Source organism: Pavona decussata, unplaced genomic scaffold, assembly GCF_977016875.1.
Source record: "Pavona decussata unplaced genomic scaffold, jaPavDecu1.1 SCAFFOLD_8, whole genome shotgun sequence".
Taxonomy (NCBI): Eukaryota; Metazoa; Cnidaria; class Anthozoa; order Scleractinia; family Agariciidae; genus Pavona; species Pavona decussata.
In genome coordinates, this window is record NW_028145431.1 from 2,202,030 (window position 1) to 2,220,033 (window position 18,004).

The window sequence follows — 18,004 nt, forward strand, 5'->3', positions numbered from 1 at the left end:
ACGATAGAAACGAAGAAGGGGGGAGGGGACCGGGGAGAGAAAACTCTGCCACAAATAAAACTCCTGGTCTGACGTAATCAAGAGATTAGCTTTTGGCAAGCTCGCTATCGTACTGCAAGCAGTACAAAGTCGCAAGATTTTGCGCCGACTGCCCTCGGTGTACTGGGATTCGGTCCCAAAATGTTTTGTTGTTGCCCGGGAGGAACGCGTACGTAATGTCACAAGCCCAAGAACGTATCAGGCTAGGAGGCTAGCGCAATCATTGCTAGTAAGTCGGTAAGTAGCCGGAGTCGGTTCTTCATACAATATTGAGCGTAGCAAAAGCTGTATGTCATATTCATTTCAGAGCATTAGTTACACTAGGCAACGTCTCTACAAACTTTTCTCGCTAGTGGCGCAACAAAACTGACAAAAAGTTCGAAGACTGAAATCGCCTTTAGCCGTGATCCACCGTGCGGAAAAAATGTACCAGTCGCAATGTTTTTAGTTACGGTGGATAGCTTTAGTTTTCAGAGAGATCTTTGTTAATCCATAAGTCTCAAAAAGCTGAAAGCTAAAGCATCAAAACTAAACCGCTCTTACCCTTTTTCCTGTCTCTTGTGTCTCGCAGGAATATCAGGATTCTAACGGCCTGGCCCCAGTTGTTCAAAGGGCGGATAACTTTATCCAGTGGATAAGTCACTATCCGACAGTTTCAATCTGTGCAAAGATTTCAGTATTTCATCGTGTACAAGCGAATATGCACACTCTAAGCACAGTCTAGTTTAGGAGTGAACGAAAACCTTGGACAACGTTTAACGTGAAGCATATTTTAGACCCCGAATAGTGCCTTATCCAGCGGATAAAGTTATCCGGCCTTTGAACAACTGAGGCCTGCTTGTCTATTGTTCTCTTTGCATTGCTAGCGCGAAACTCGCGCGGAGTGAGCGCGCCGCGCGGAAGTACTGGGTACTTGTGATCATTCCTCCTCCACCAGGTCTTTATCAAGCTCATTCATTCTGGAGCTCTTTATTTGGCGGTAGCAGTTCAGCACACAAAGGAGAAAGGGGAATCTCTCGTGCACCTTCTTCGACTTTTTCAGGATTAATTGCTGTTCAAATGTCGGACCTGGAAACGCCGCCGAAGAGAAGAAAAGTGGAGCTAGATGACTGCGAAGAAGAAAATCCGAAGAAATCGAAGACTGAATGTTCATCAGCCCCGCTCGAATCACCGGGTCAAGAAAATATTGAGGATACACACTTCACAGACGAAACCTTAGCCGACACAACTTCCGACGAGGCCAAAGAAGTCGACAAAGACCAGGTATAGTGGATTTAAAAACAGCTTTTTGAGATTGCGCGTCAGTTCAATATCCCGGGATCAAATTTCTTTTGAAGAGGTTTAGATGTACTGTTTGACCGGCCTGTGCTCGCCGCTAATAAATTTGTAGGAGATCTAATTATTGCGGAGTTCTGGAGATTATTCAGAAATTACAGCAAATTATATTCGGCAGCAAGTTTATAAAAGCGCTTTGATTTACTCGTTCGCCTATGATCACACGCAGATTTTCCCAAGACACAATTTTGTTCAACCAGAAAAGTTTTCATGCAAATGACGGACAGGCGTTCGGGCAGCATGCAAATCTCTTTGACCGGCTGTTTCCGGTTGAGTTGCGGAAAATAATTTTTTTTAGCAAAAAGATCAATGGAATACGATATAAAGAAAATTTGGTTTGTTTGACAACCGAAAGTGACGAAAATAGAACGCTGATATGACCTGACATTTATGAGCTAGACAATTGTGAAGAGTCTTCGCGGGAAATTGTCATTTCGCTTAAGCTGGCGGCGTGTAAGATTACATTCATTTGAAAATTTTCTGTTTTATTGAAATTATACACCGTGACTTGCTCAAAAGCATATTTTCCCATGCCATATTTTGCGATCGTCTGCTTTGTAAAACCATTTCTTAACAATAGTACAGATCGAGAAATCGGTTTCAAGAGAGAATTCTTGTTTGTAAAAATTGCATTTATAACTTACTGAATAGCTGATTATCTATTTCGAAAAGATCCAAGCATGGAACACTGGTACACTTGTCATTACATGTTGTACAGTGTTCTGTGACAAGAAATTCCAAATTGACAGCAATTTTAATTTGTCTGTAACCAAAATTTGGAAATTTTCATTGTCAGTTGATTTTAATATGTTTAGATCATAAAAATATGTATGAGACGGCTTTTATCCAGATTATCCAACTTTAATATGGGTTGAAAAAAGTGCAAAATTTATGGCCTTATCTTACAGTACAAAGAACTTATTGTTGGAAATTCAGTAAGTACTGTAATTTACATAGATTTTAATACCAGTCCATTGTCTAGTCAATAATGCATTTCAGATTACTTAAAGAAATGGTTTCCTGGTTTTTTGGAGCTCCTAAAAATTATTGACTACAAAAGGAACTTTGGCTTGGAGTGAAAATTATTCTTTTTTTAGTTTTGCAGGAAATACATATACGTATACCCCGTTTTTAAAAACTAATGCAGTATATTTAGGGTTCACTTAAGCAACAAGGAACATCGGCCCAGACAATATTTTTCTTGAGCAGATGGCATCCAATAAAGAAATTAACAGTCTGAAAAACCATGGCAACTTGCCCTGTAGCAAATTGAATGAATCAATATGTGACATCACAATATGGGTAAATCTACTTTGCCTGAACATTTATAATAGAAGGTACATATTTGAATTTGTTCAATTTTAAAATGCACTGCCATAGGACGGTTATATTGACTATCTCTTAACCACTAAAGCCCTAAATATAAACATGTTAAGTCTCCTCAATGTCTTCTCTGTATTTCCTAGAGTAATGTATTGGGAGAATTTGTTTAAAAATCCAGACCTTTCATCTCACCTTAAAATCTGCATAATTATAATCACAAAGTTAGTATTGCCTGTTGTTTAATGTGAATCTCGTTTTTTTTTTTTTTTTTTTTTTTTTTTTTTTTTTTTTTTTTTTTGCATATAGTCTGATCCTGAACCTGTAAACACATGTGGCAAGCTTCTGATATGTGGTGGAACTAACTGGGACATGATTGGACGAAAGGAGGTCCCAAAATCTGGAGGTATGAATTGTTGTGAAATTACTGTGACATTTCAGTGGGGTGAATACTCTCTTATATTAAGGCACAATATGCTGCCCCAAGGGGTATTCTTTTCTAGCTGTGTTAGCTGAAAATGTGAATAGATTAAATGTTTAGCCATTTGGGTCTGATGGTTTGAAAATGGAGACCAGGCCTGAAAATCGGTATGAATTTTAATTATTCTGTTTGGTTGAAATGTAGGCAGGGCTTGGAGTATGGGCGGTACACCCTTAGCACAAATTCTTAGGAGTATTATCTCCTTCCAGCATCCCCCCTCCCTTCACCCCCATTGACCACTGGGCAGTATAATTCTTCAATCTTAAATCTACTGATATCATTCTATCGATTTGCCTCTCCATTTTTCGTGGGTTTCTGCAGCTCACTGACCCCTCCCCACACAGTAAATCCAGTAACCTTTATTTGGCACTGAAATAGTAAGAGCAATTATAAAAATTATTATAATATTATAAAAGTTACTATTAGTAATAATTGAGTTGCCATGTGAATGAGCAGTGTTCCAGATAAGAGAGGGGTCTCAGGTCAAAAACCCGAGAAGCCTGGCTTCCTGACCCATCAAAATGAATGGTGAACTTAAGAAGATTGGGTTAGAACCTCACTTATTGACCTCTCAAAATTCTTCATCAACTCCCTGACTTTGAAAGTTACCTAGAACACTGATGAGACCTACACAATGTATTATTAAAACTATTCACCACTAGAATTAGCCAACTTGTACTTGTCTTCTAGGTATATACAACATTAAATCATTACAGGTAAAACCTCTATTGTTAATTTCTGTTCCATTCTGCTCTGAAACATGGGTAATAAACATTTAATTCTCTGTCTTGTTTTAATGATGTGCATCGTTGTAGCAAATGCAGGTGGACCTAACCTGTGGGAGCCTCACAGTCTTTCCTCACTGAATAACATCAGGGTTCAGCATGTGGCATCAGGGCCCAGTGCTTGTCACAGCATTATCATTTGTGAAGGAGGAACTATAATGAGCTTTGGTAAGTTGTTTTCTCTTTAATAAACTATATTGTGTAAATGTCTGAAGTTGTCCTTCAGTAGCATCTTGAATAATAGGTAAATGGATCAAGTGAGGCCTTAAGCTACTGTATTTTGTTTTATTCCGAGGTTTTGCCGATCCACAGCATTACCATCGTCATCATCCCTGATGATGCCATGGATCGGTGAAAGCCCAAAATAAAATAAACTGCAGTAGCTTAAGGTCTCACTTGATCCATCTACTCTATTGTGTGGTTCCAGAACATATCCATGCCCCTCTCCCCTCCCCTCCTCTCCCTGCTGTCCTTGTGGAAGGTCATTCTGAGGGTGAGGGGGTCTGAAAGCCTAAATTGTCACAGAGAAGATTGAAGCTAAACTGGAATTACTGGAAGGATGGTGGGGGGGGGGGGGGACCCAAATCAAAGGACCTTCTGTGGGAGATGTACATGTACATGTATGGAAATTTTCTGGAGCAATAGATACTGGAGGAGTGCATGGGAAAACAAAGCCATACTGCAGGTGAATTTTGGATTGAAGCTTTTCAATATTGACTCTTAAATTCAGTTCCATGAGGTATTATTCAATGATTTGCAGGAACAAGTAATTTCCTTTAGACGTCTCAAACTTTCCCTGGGGCTTTTTCCATTTACTCCATCAATATTACAACTGGTGCTGTATTAATTTTTAATTTGAGCTATTTTTAGGAGATAATTCAAATTGTATTAAAAATTATGTGTAAAACAATTTGAGATTTCATGACGCTTTCTCTGTAAGCAGATAAAAACATTATTTTCAAATAGGTCCCTTCATACACAGGAATGTTTCCCATCGCGTTAATGTAATGTGCATTGTACTTTAGCAAGAAAATTAATTCCAAATTTTCAGCCGCTTGAATTTGCCAATGGATGAAATTTTTAAATTTTAATGTTGACTGTAAAACTATTCTTGAGATGGTTTACATGTATATCCACTTTTTTAAACTTTTAATGTGTGGTTTAGAATTGAATTTATTGTAAAATATATCGGCGGCATCTTAATTAATGCATGCATGTATAACTGTGACTTTCTCTTTGTTAGGTCGCAATGACAAAGGCCAACTTGGTCATGGAGACACAGTCCGCTGTGACAAGCCAAAAGTCATAGAGAGTTTGAAGACCTTCACGTTTGTGCAAGCCAGTTGTGGAAAGGCACACACTTTGGTGCTCACAGGTTTGGTTCACATTTAATGTTTAAAAAGCGAGTGGATAGGTAAAATGCTGAACAGGGCTGGAGGCTACATGTAACTTTTCAGCTTTCTAGCCCAGTGGCCATGCAGTGACAGGTTTGATCTCACTAGTCAAAACAAATTTCCACTGGACAGACATAATTTGCATTCATGGTTTCCCTAATTTGTTTTCATAGCAAGGAGGTGGGGAGCAGACAATTTATTTATGTGTAACACTGATAAGAAAAATCTTTCAGACTTGTAAACACTACTGTGTACTGCAACAGTAGTTTCATTTTCTGTTTTCTTCTTATTATTGTTTTTTTCGTATTTATTGTTCTCTTTTTTTATTTTCCATGAAGGTCTTCTATAAGTTTCTCTTCTCTCTGGTTGCTTTTGTGATTCATTTCAAATAATTTTTAGGCTGATTTTCACCTGGCACTCTGACTCATGAGTGCTTCACGCTTTCCACTACCAAAATGGCTAGTGAAGGTACAAAACTACTAGCCAAAGCTGAATTTTTACTAGTCTGTGACTAGTTGGCTACTGTTTTAGTCTCGAGCCCTGCTGTAGTAAACCTTTATTTAACTAGGGTAATCTCGTCAGAATACAAAAATATATCTGTTATCAATAGGAGCCCTACATTAAAACTAATAAAAAAAAAATACAAGATAAATTATAAGACAACTTAACTAAGTAACTATAAATAATTAACTATAAATATAGTATAACATAAAAAAAACTAATTCTTAGTTACTAATATAATCATTATACACAACTGAGCCATTATAATAAAAACATTTCTTGGCGGTCTCAGTTCTTACTGCAGGTACAGTATATAAAATTGCTTCTTCTCAAGTGTTTCTCTTGAAATAACTTCCTTATTCAACTTAAAGTAATTCTTTAAGAACTGTGGTACATTGTTATTTAAACACCTCTTCACTAAACCAAAAATATGAGCGTTGCATCGATCTTCCAAACTCTGAAATTTAAGATAGTCGATGGATGTTGTACTACTTAGTGAAGGTAGGTAAGGTTTTTGCCAATGAGAGGGTCTCCAGGGATCCTATGAATGCCCAGTTTTGGAAACATTCATTTAAAATTTACTTAAAATCTTTTGGGAAAAAATTATTTTTTTTACCAAACGATCTTAAGTGAATTTTAAATGCCTCCTTCATGTGGTTGCTCAATTCTCAGTGTCTGGCTAAAACCCTGAATGTAGGCATCTAATTGAAGGCTAGGTGTACTGACTATCCAGACTTATAAAGTAATAACTTTGGTGTCTTTTGTGTTAGGTCAGGGCTTTGTTTCGTCAAGCAGGCCAGTATCAAATTTAAACACTTGCCCACTTCCTCTTTAAATGTACAATCACGTACAAGAGGCTTTACTGGTACTGAATGTGGTATACTTTTTCATGCAAAGCAATAAATTAACTATAAATATAGTATAATATAGTAAAAACTAATTCTTATTTACTAATATAATCATTATACAGAACTGAGCCATTATAATAAAAACTTTTCTTGGCAGTCTCAGTTCTTACTGTAGGTACAGTATATAAAATTGCTTCTTCTCAAGTGTTTCTCTTGAAATAACTTCCTTATTCAACTTAAAGTAATTCTTTAAGAACTGTGGTACATTAAACACCTCTTCACTAAACCAAAAATATGAGTGTTACGGCAATCTTCCAAACTCTGAAATTTAAGATAGTCGGTGGATGTTGTACTACTTAGTGAAAGTAGGTAAGGTTTTAGCCAATGAGAGGGTCTCCAGGGATCCTATGAATGCATTCATTTAAAATTCACTTAAAATCTTTTGGGAAAAAATTATTTTTTTTACCAAACGATCTTAAGTGAATTTTAAATGCCTCCTTCATGTGGTTGCTCAATTCTCAGTGTCTTGCTAAAAGCCTGAATGTAGGGATCTAATTGAAGGCTAGATGCACTGACTAGCCAGACTTATAAAGTAATTACTTTGGTGTGTTTTGTGTTAGGGTCAAATCAGGCCAGTATAAAATGTAACCACTTGCTGACTTCCTCTTTAATGTACAATCACATACAAGAGGCTTTACTGGTATTGAATATGGTGTACTCATTCATGCAAAGCAAACTGAGTGGGCAAAGAAGAATAATCTAAAGATCCTTGAGGATCTTTGCAAGATCTTGGGAAGATTCTTTGAGGATCCTTGAAGATCCTTGAGGATCTTGGCAAGAAAATGAAGGATCCTTGAGGATCTTTGCAAATATTTTTGAAGATCCTTAAAGATCTTTATTAAGATCCTCACAAAGATCCTCATGCAGATCTTTAAGGATCCTTAAAGATCCTTGAAAGATTTTCACCAGGGAATTATCCTCCGCCAAGGCATTGAAACAAGCATAACCAGGAACTCTCTCGGGGAAATTGCTCTATTTGTTAAATAACAAGGCAATAGCTAGTACAGTGTATTACAGGAGATGCTAGATGCAATTAAATGTAAAGACTCCAGTTACAAGTATTTTTAGTTTCATTTAAGCTATTTTAATACATTTTAATTTTTATGTTACAAATAGGTTAGTTTAGGTTATGGTCATAATTTACGTACCAACTGACCTCCCATATTCTCATTGTGACATCTTGAAGGCCTCAGCAGCTGCATGCATTGTAAGGGAAAATCATGTAAACAACAAAGACCTGTTATTCACAAAATACATATTACTATCCTAGATTGAAGAACATTGAGGTCCCGGTTTCAAGTCCCGTTCTGAAAACTATCTGGAGTTGTTTCTTGGTAGCCCCAAGTTCAACTCCTCAGTATCACTTGTACATAGCCAGCTGAGCCACCTCCTGCCAGCTGGGATTCTTAACCATGTTATGTTGTATTTGAAATATTATTATAGGGTGTGTGTCTAATGCTTAACGCATTTTATTATCTTCATCAATATCACCACAGTTGTAAGCCTGTGTTTTTTGGGAACTTGCTTTTTTTTCTCAGCGGAAGGGATCCTGTTTGGGTTTGGTGACAACAAAATGGCCCAGCTGGGACAAGGCCATCAAAAGGCTATCATGCCAAAACCTGTCCAGGTAAAATAAAATAAATGATTTTGTGTATATGCATTAACAACACATGGCCAGAACTTAACTTAGTTTCTGTAGCATGAAGCAACTGGTTGTGTTGCTACTCTCCCAAGAATGGGATGCTTCATCGCAGAGTTCACACCAGGAGTTTGTTGCTAGTACTCATCGATACAGCTGGCTAAAGAGATGCAATGATCTAGGTGCAAAGGTTCTTGGCTGAGGATAGAATGCAACGGTAGGGGGCTAGGCCTCAAATGTGCCAACTTCTACACTACTGCATTCTCAACTAATTCTGACCTTCAGAACAATAGGCCGTTTCCAAATTGCTTTGAACCTCATTATGAGAGCGAGGCTTCGTGCATAGTTTTAGTATTATGAAAAACTGTTTTCATTCCTGTGTAAACAAAACTAATTTTTCGCACTAAAAGCTTTGCACTTAGCCTCGCTTTCATAATGAGGTTTAAAACAACTCAGAAATGGCCTATTCACTGACTCAACATGCATCGTCGTGAATTTCAACCTAAATTAGTCAGTATTAGTCAGTTCTTTTCTGTTCACTAGTCAATTTTCTGTTTGCATGATAACAGAAAAAGAAAAAAGACCAGGGCTACGTTCTTTAGGCACTTCTGAGCAAAGTAAAATATTCATCTAAAAAGTCTTTTAGGGCATTGTTACCTGGAGCGCTTCAATAGAGTCGGGAGCTTTAGGATCACGCTTACGTCAAACGGCAAACGTTTTCTCATTGCCGCAGCTCTAGAATAAACTTTGTAAAGGGCATGTTTTTCACCCTTGTAAATAATATCATGTTGTTTCTCTTGGCCATAGATTGTTCATCCCGGAAACAAGAAGATTATCAAATCGGCCTGCGGTGCAGAATTCAGCATGTTTATTGACGAAAGTAAACTGCTTTACTCGTTTGGTCGACCTGAACACGGACAGCTGGGGCATAACACAGACGGGCAATACTTTGTGTCAGCCAATAAACTGTCGTTCAATTGCGAGGTTCTTCCGCGCCACGTGGCCGTGTTTGTGGAAAAGACAAAAGATGGCTTTACGCACATCATAGATGACGTCAAAATAGTGGATGTATCTTGTGGTAATAATCATGCGGTAAGTTCTGTCTTAAGTTGGTTCGTAAACGCCTGCCACTTGCTATAACCTAGACTTTCTAAGCGTGTCTTCTAGTGAGGACTAAAAACCAAATTTAACTATGACTTGGGACATTTAGGCTTACCTGCTCTTGAAAACGACTGCATGTTTCCCTTCTCGGCACTGGTTGCATGTTTTCCCGCGCTTGGCAGCAGTGGCAGGGTTTCTGCGCTTGTCACCGGTTGCCTGTTTTCCCGCCCTTGTTGCGGGTTCCTTTTTTCCCGCCCTTGGGCAGTGGCACCAGTTGCCTATTTTCCCGCGCTTTACAAAGCAGAGTAAACATGTAATCGCTGCCATCCGTTCTGTCATTTTCTTGCAGTTGCAAGCGGTCACATGATTATTTATCGATTTGTGATTGTTCATTGTGCTTCTCTATTTTATCACAAACCTACATTTTACAATTCAAGCGACGGAGGGCAAGCGTTTACGCGATGTGAAAATCAACCAAGCTAGGCTGCAAGATTAGCTACCAAAACAAGGGTCAATTGTGTGAGTTGAAAACAAACGAAAGCAAGAGTGAGCGAAAGGGCAAGAGTTTGTTTGATCCACTCTACATCGTCAAGTAAAAACTCTTACGCTTTATACGCTAAACCGTTTTGTGCTTAGTTTGATCGTTAGTTTCCAGGCTGTACCCTAAACCTTTTAAGTTCGTCATTTGTGATCTGTTTCAGTCTTCCCCGTTTCCCTTTACGATTTGTTAAGCATTATCTTCACTCAGGTTGATTTTGTAAAGAGAATTTCCTTTTCCTATCCAAAACGAAAAGCCCAAAGCTTTTCATTCGCAATAACGACTGCGTGGGAGGGTACAATCCCGATTGTACGGTTCTTTTTTAACCCATTTGTCTGTTACACTCTTGTCTCCTAAACAGAAGGCATAAAGGCTAATTCTCTTTTTCTAATTTTTTGTCGCTAGTTTGGCGTCTTTCAACTCTAGTGATCTATCATATGAGAGATTTCAATTAGAATTACGTTTATGGCAAATGACAGAAATGACCACGTGACCATGTTTATCCTTCATTTGCCGCTCGCTGTTTTCATTTTCTCGGTAAAATTGAGTAATTTTGCGTTAGTCTCAAAGGCCAGAATCATTTTACACTATTCTCGGGAGTCATCCGTGACTGATCTTTGTACTCGTAGAAAACATAAAGGAGAATCTCACGAAGGCGTTTGCCGTAAACGCGAATGCTCTGAATCTCTCTATTGGAAAATTATGCGCTAATTCAAAGAAAATTCGTGTTTGTTCAGATTGCACGGGACTCTAAAGATAGGCTGTTTACCTGGGGCTTCGGTGGATACGGCCGGCTCGGTCACCAACAGCCAAAGGATGAACTCATCCCAAGACTCGTGAGCTTCTTTAAAAGCAAAAGTGAGTTTCAACTTTTCAATGTTTGTTGTGTTATGTCATCAGAAGCCCGACTGTTTTACACTTTACTTCTTTTGACTGCTTGCGCCTTCACAGACAAAGCAAAAAATGGATCCATGGGGTGGGCGGGGGGGGGGGGGGGTTGGCTGGGGTAGTGGGGGAGGCTGTCCTTTATGGAACCAGAATTTCGAATTTTGAACTAGAATGACGGGAGCTAGCGTCTGAAAATTTTGTAAAACACTCTTAAAGGATCCAGAATTTCGAATTTTGAACTCCGCCGTCTAGGGGTACATACTTCAGGCCAGATGACTCAGACATGCGTGCAACGGATTTTGCGCCCGCGGTCACCTTTTGCTGACCGCATTTTAAACATGGTGGAAACCTTGCCAAGAACCGTATGATCAACACAAGATGGAGGAATATGGGATCAGAAAATAGTTATAAGGATTAACAAGGGGCCGTGGCAATTTTTATTGCACTAAATGTCATTTAGTCACCAACGAAACCGGAAAAATATTCGAAGATAACTCTGTCTATGAGATAGGTTAGACTCCTGGACCCTGTGTATGCAAAAGATTTTATCTGCCGGCTCCTTACAAGAGCGGCAACCATATGACATAAAATCCAAAATGGTGGTATGTGGGACATTTAAGAGCAAAAATCCAATTTTTTGTGCACCAAAAGTGTTCTTATCACTTATTAAAAAAATTTGGATTTAAACGATTGTTTCCAACAATGCAACTTCAGTTGAATGAATGAACGAACGAACGAACTTTATTAACGTGTCAATAAAATGCCTAGCAGAGGGTAAGCCCTCAGCTAATAGGAGACACCTAACTAAGCGTAACTAAGAATCTTAAACTGTACAATGTATAAAAGTTATAAAGGATTAAAAAATATACGGGTAACTATGTCTGTTTAAAGTACATCAAAACAGTGACAAAAGGTCGAGGACAAATATCTTTACGGCGAAAATACTTTATAGGAAGAGTAGAGATTCTCCTTTAGAAGTTCTTTCGTCTTGTTTTTTGTGCTGATTTTCCCTGTTGCTTTTGTCTCGTTTTTCACCCAAATTTGTCTCACCCATCCAAGGTGTTTCGTCGATCCACGCAGGCGCGACTTACAGTCTGGCGGTGAGTGTGGGTCAGTTATATTTCTGGGGTCTGACAAAAAGCACCAGTGACGCAACCATGTACCCCAAGATGGTCCGAGACATGTGTGGATGGGACGTGCGCAGTGTAGGCTGCTCGTAAGTACTTACTCTTGATTGGTTTAAAAAGCTGTTTTTCGTTCGTTTCTCAACCACTTGGAGGTAAGAGCACAACCAAGCGTGACTTGATTGCACGTGTTTGGAGCGTGTTGCATGTGGTTGCTTAAGGTTCTGATTGGCTGACTTGGTGATAGGCGTCTCTGTGATTGGCTGCAGCAATTACCTTGCTTCTGATTTTATGTATGGCGCTCAATTGAAAACTGCTCTTAAAAGCCGATTTTCAATGGTAATTGCGTTCAACGTAGAAAGAACGCACTCCTAATACAGGTTGGAGTCGAGATTGTAGGGGACAACGTTGATTGAATGAATGTATCTTGGGACACGTATCTGGCATCCCCCGCAGATTTTGCAGGGGAGGATGACATCATCACCCACTTGGCAAAGGTGAGAGAGCCTGGTGACATCGAATGCACTCCCTAAACTTTGCTTATTACTAGTTTTAGATTCATAACATGGAAATACTGATGGTGGTCACACTCAAGTTCAGATTATATATATTTTTTGATTAATTTGTTCGTTTCCTTGACAGCAAAACAAGCATTGTGCTGGCGGCGGACGAGAGTGTGGTCAGTTGGGGACCGAGTCCAACTTACGGTGAACTGGTAAGGACACTTATGTCCAGAAATGCACCTAACCCTGAATTTGGGTATTTCATATAAAACAGGCCTTTTTGTCGTTCTCGTATGGGTTAAAAATATAAACTCTTCAAAACTCAAACGCGAAAACTACTATGGACCATTAGGGTCGTTATCACATCATCATCCTCATCATCATCATCATCATCATCATCATCATGATTTAAACAGTAGGTCGTATCATTAGATCAAATGATCTTCCTAGGAACCGTGTGAAAACAAAACCAAACAAAAACAAACAGATGAAAAAACACCAATAACAATAAGTATAAACTGAAACAAGCCCTACCATTGTAAGTCCCAGGGCTAATATGCGAAATTTTATAGTATCCATCAATATTTTCTTGTAACTTATATGTTTGATTTAGGGATATGGGTTGAGAAAAGGCGGACAAAAATCGTCAACAAATCCCAAGATAGTAGAGCCATTGGAAGGAGTCTACATACAGGAGGTGGCATGTGGATATGGCCACACCCTGTTTATAGCACGTGATGAGGAGAGGGATTTACCATTGTTGAACAAGCTTCCGGTGTACGATCCTGACAAGGTAATGCTCTTACCCGATTTTCATTTTACACGGGTTGGACTAGTGGAATTTGAGAGAGGGGGTGTTGAAAGTAATGGCTTGATAAGGGGCGGCTGGGGAGGGGGGGGATGGGTAATTTAAAACGTGAAAGAGTCAAATGGCCTAAGGTCATTAAGGAGTAACGGTGGGGTGGTGTGTTTTCCGTGTTAATATATTTATTAGATCTTTTTGTCCTCTCCTTTAATTATTTGGTATCGTATCTTTTTGTAGATGGAAAGTTATTTCGTTACTGGTAGAAGAGTGTTGAAATTTGAATTACCCAGAAGTCGATAGTGCCAATTTTTTCCATCTCATCCTTACTCCCCAGGACATCTGCCCATGCAAGCATCCGCCATTCGTTATTGATCGCTTTCTTTTTCTTTCAGGTATGAGGACTACTGCCACGTGACTGTTTCACGTTTCGTACTAAGTGCCGCCTCCTTCCTATGACCGCTGGTTGATCTGTTGTCACCAGTCACGTGATCCCATGCATGCGTAATATTCGAATTCTTGATTTGTACTTTCTTTCGACTTGCAGTTCGTTCAACTGTTGCACCTTAGGTTCTGTAGCTTTTGGTACTGTGGAAAATGCTGCTTTACCTCTTTCGCTTTCGGAGTCGGTCTTAAACCACTTACATACTAAGCATGTTCGAGAGTTTTTTTTTTCTGGATGAAATCCTGAAGTGCTGTATTTTACAGTGGTGCTGTTTCTGTACAAGGTGGCTCTAACATTTGTTTCTTTAGATTGAATCCTGAAGTGTGACCTTTCAAATGATAGCTACTGAGCAGTACTTTCCTGTGGCGCTGTTTATAATGCTGTTCAAGGTGGTTCTAAGTTTTGAGTTTGTGGATGAAATCCTAAAGTGTGACCCTTCAAATGAAAACTACTGAGCAGTACTTTGCTGTGGTGCTGTTTGTTGTGCTGTGCAAGGTGGTTCTATCTCTTGTTTGTTTGGATGAAATTCTAAAGTGTGGCTATTTAACTGTAAGCTTTTGAGCTCTGCTCTCCTGTGGTAATGTTTACTGCGCTCTCCCAGGTGGTTTTAATTTTTGGATTAGGTCTACCGAGAATGTACGTTTTTCGACAAATTTGAGACTTACATGTGGCTTCTGTTGGGAGCGGAAGGGCAAAGCAAGTGAAACGTTCGTAAACTTCTGTTTTCTTTTGTCAAAGTAGCTAGCTCAACAATTTGCGAGATTAACATTCTGACGAGTAATGCCCTGGAACCGTATCCAAATTATACCAGAATTCAATCAGTTACAAAGAAATGGTCTGCCACATAAAACGTCACATCAGATATAGTTGCCCTGACAAGTGCCTTCATTTGTTACTGCGCATGCGTTGTGCGCATCTCGGGATGACCCGAGACACTCGGGTTGAAAGGTGATCACAATGCGGGAAAAGCAGATCTGGGCAAGGGTTAGTGCCACACATTTTTCAGAGGTAATTAAGCCTCAATTTAAGAAAAAAAAGTGCTGTGTATTGTTATGCATTGTAAAGCTTTTTAGAATTGTTGAAAAATGCGTGGCTACCCCCAGCCCTTGCCAAGATCAACTTTTCCGCCTAGTCATAACTGTACAAAAATGCCTTGCATTAGGAGGCAACGTTTTAGTGAACAAGTTAAAGGTAAAGGCAAAAGTTCAAGAAATGGAGAAAATCTTCTACGAACGACTGAATTTTGGTGCTTGTTCCCCGTGGCGATAAAAACTTCGTAAATTGTCTGACTTTTGGAAGCCATCTATTATTCAGCTTGTATTTAAGCTGTTAGTCCCAAACGGAACGAAACCAGCCATTTTCATCACATTCCAATTCAGAGGCAAATTTCTCTCACGCTTTCTGCAATATTGTGTTGCACTCAGTCCTTGGCAAAAGCTTACCAGACAAGGGAATTTCTAATCGCCTGATATGGTGAAAGTCCCCGGTACTGTTGATGTAACCATGGAAACTCGGATAAGACGTAAGAAGCGAGTCTGTTTTTGTTTGATTTTTTTTTGTGGTAATCTCTAAGAATCTGTGTTTGTACAGAAACCTTCCGTCCCATGCTGTCTATTTTTATATTTGGTTCCAATAACTTCCCTTTAGCCAATCAGAAAGTGTAATAAGCGAAACTTCTGTGCGTGATATAAATAGATCGATGCACGCCAGTGATGGAATGATTCTCTTAGGTTATGCTCTCTTGTATAAAGATTCCATGCCCCGTCTAACTTTTTAACTGCTCTTTAGCAGACTGTGTGAGTTTTATGGTTTCCAGCGAGCTAAATTGCTTGTCGTTAGAAGTAGTAGGATACATGTTGTAGAAATATAGTTAAATAGTAAAAAGAAAGAACTTGATATTGTACATTAAAATCTATCACGAGAAAAAAAATGACAATGTAAGAAGTATGACTGGAAACACGCTTGACAGCGAGAGCTTTATTTATTTTGCAAAAGTCTAAAAAATCAAAGTATTGATTGAACTCAAGATTGTTAACTCTTAATTTATGTTATTGTTATGGTTCTATAGCGATATCAGATGCAATAAATTCATTACAAAATGACATCAGGCTTCTTGTTTTCAAGATAATAATTATGAAACAACAATAACAAGAACAACTTTATTGGATAAAATTTAATATTAAAGTTACATACAAAGACTTGAGAACCCTCAGGTAGCTATGAAGCTATTCGAGGCGGGCTCAAGAAAAGGAAGGAAAAAAGAGTACAATGTAAATACTTTTACGAGCATTGATCCGAAGACTCCTAGAAGACGTCCTAGTGTTTAGTATAGTCACATATCTATTTATATTCAAATGGAATACGGCGCAGTGGTGATATGCTAATATTTTAACTTCAGGATGCATTGTATTATGTGGCATTCGGCTGCTGACCGATTTCAACTACAAAATACCCCGGGGGTACTAACGTGTTACCTGGAGTTCATTACTCGGAGTGTGTTATTATTTATGACTATTATTTATTAGTTATTAAGTATGATTATTTAAAGCGAACCTCTTATGTTCCTTTTTGCCTTCATTTTCCAGCAAGTTTGTGCCTAGAATAAGCTAAGAGGAAGGGGGAAGGTAGTAAACAAGCATTGTGTAGGGGGGGAGAGGACTGTTCTTTACCATTGCAGGAGGAAGGTGGGGGTGGGGGGGGGGGGGGGGGGTAGCCGTCGACTTCCTCCCTCCAGAACAAAATTTAAAGAAGCATTCCACCCCTACGTAATTTTAAAAGAAAATTAATGTACCTAATACTTTTTTACTATGTTTGGTTTTCTTTCTTGCATCAAGATGACATAACAAACAATTGTTTCACACTTGATTTCCTTGTACTCGAGTTTGAGAGTTGCCGCGGTGAAGTCTCCTCGTTTGTTGAGCCCGGCCCATATCATGTCATTATGAACCTCTTCAATACATAGTCACTCTAGCAGTTCAGCACTTGAGCCATACTGTGGAGCTTCCGGCCGGACCTGAAGTTGAAAGGATGTCGGCGAGTTATATTTATTGCCGATGGTTGAACTTTGTCGTCTCTTCGCGCGAACAACGTTTGGTGTTGAATCACTACGCGATGCAGCTGAAACTTGGCAGCACAGCTGTGAGAGAATTTCTCCAAATACTTGACGATAGTTTGCGCTAAAGATAGCATACAGCACTGGAGTGAGCGCAGCGTTAAAATGCGCAAGGAGCAGCCTTAAGTACAAAACATTGCATGGGACATCTATGTCATTTTTGCGAAGCACCAGTAAGATGAAATATAAGGACCAGCAAAGAAGAAACGCGGCTACGACAACGAGGACCATTCGTATTACTCTGCGATTATTTTTTTCGCGGTGTCTTTCGTTCGCTTCTCCAACACTGTTCCCGGGTACGCTCCTTTTGAGCATTGCCACAATAATCGCAAAGTTCAGAACAACAGTTACTACGAAGGGTATCGCGTATAACACTATAAATATGAATCTCCCCTGCACCTACCCCGAAAGTTATGTCCAAGTCAACGATGCAGTAAGTTTTCCCTTCAATTTCGTCTAAATGGCTCGCTAGGAGAGTTGGTATTTCTACAGCTATTGAGATTATCCACATGGCAAAGATAGAAGACAAACATAATGTTTTGTGGATAAAAGTTTGCAGAGGAAACGTCACCGCCAAAAGACGATCCAGACTTATCGCAACTATAGTATGGTAAGCACGGAAACAGTGATTGTTATTTCCATCACAAAAGGTACCATACGGCAGAATATCAATCCCAATAAACCGTGCACGAGCCACTTGTAGCCAAATAAAAGGATGGTAACGACGCGGGGGATTGAGAGTATGGTGATTATTAGATCGCTGAACGCCATGTTTGCAATGAAGAAGTTGATAGTTGTTTTCACGGTTTTGCTTCTGTACACCACAGTCATCACTAAAATGTTACCGATAACAGCAACAGAAAAGATTAGCACGTACGGGGCAATACGAAGCCCAAGAATCCAATACTGATCATGAAGAAAGCAGGGCGCTTCATGAGCCGGCAGTGAATCGTTCAGCGAACTCGCGTTTGAAGACGCCATTTTTGGTGTTCAAAACTGATTTGCGAAGCTGCGGCTGCAGCTGGATACTGTTTGCGTGTGTGTTTGGAAAGCAAATCTATCTGTTGACAAATTTGTCTCCTGAAATGT

General features: G+C 39.3%; 1 protein-coding gene across 2 annotated transcripts; it reads left to right on the top strand.

Annotated features, from left to right (window-relative positions):
* Positions 1-72: 72 nt before the first annotated feature.
* Positions 73-15,905, top strand: LOC146488883 (protein RCC2 homolog). Of its 2 annotated transcripts, XR_014865600.1 has the most exons (14): positions 73-276; positions 611-629; positions 872-1,302; positions 3,004-3,100; positions 3,991-4,128; positions 5,204-5,335; positions 8,302-8,390; positions 9,210-9,494; positions 10,779-10,899; positions 11,989-12,145; positions 12,696-12,768; positions 13,170-13,349; positions 13,754-13,987; positions 15,183-15,905. XR_014865600.1 is itself a non-coding variant. In XM_085114433.1 (13 exons), the coding sequence occupies exons 3-13, from the start codon at positions 1,099-1,101 to the stop codon at positions 13,757-13,759; spliced, it is 1,482 nt and encodes a 493-aa protein (XP_084970559.1). In that variant the 5' UTR covers positions 73-276; positions 611-629; positions 872-1,098; the 3' UTR covers positions 13,760-15,905. The 2 variants fall into 2 exon arrangements, 1 of the variants encoding a protein (XP_084970559.1); XM_085114433.1 differs by having other exon boundaries at positions 13,754-15,905.
* Positions 15,906-18,004: the final 2,099 nt, after the last annotated feature.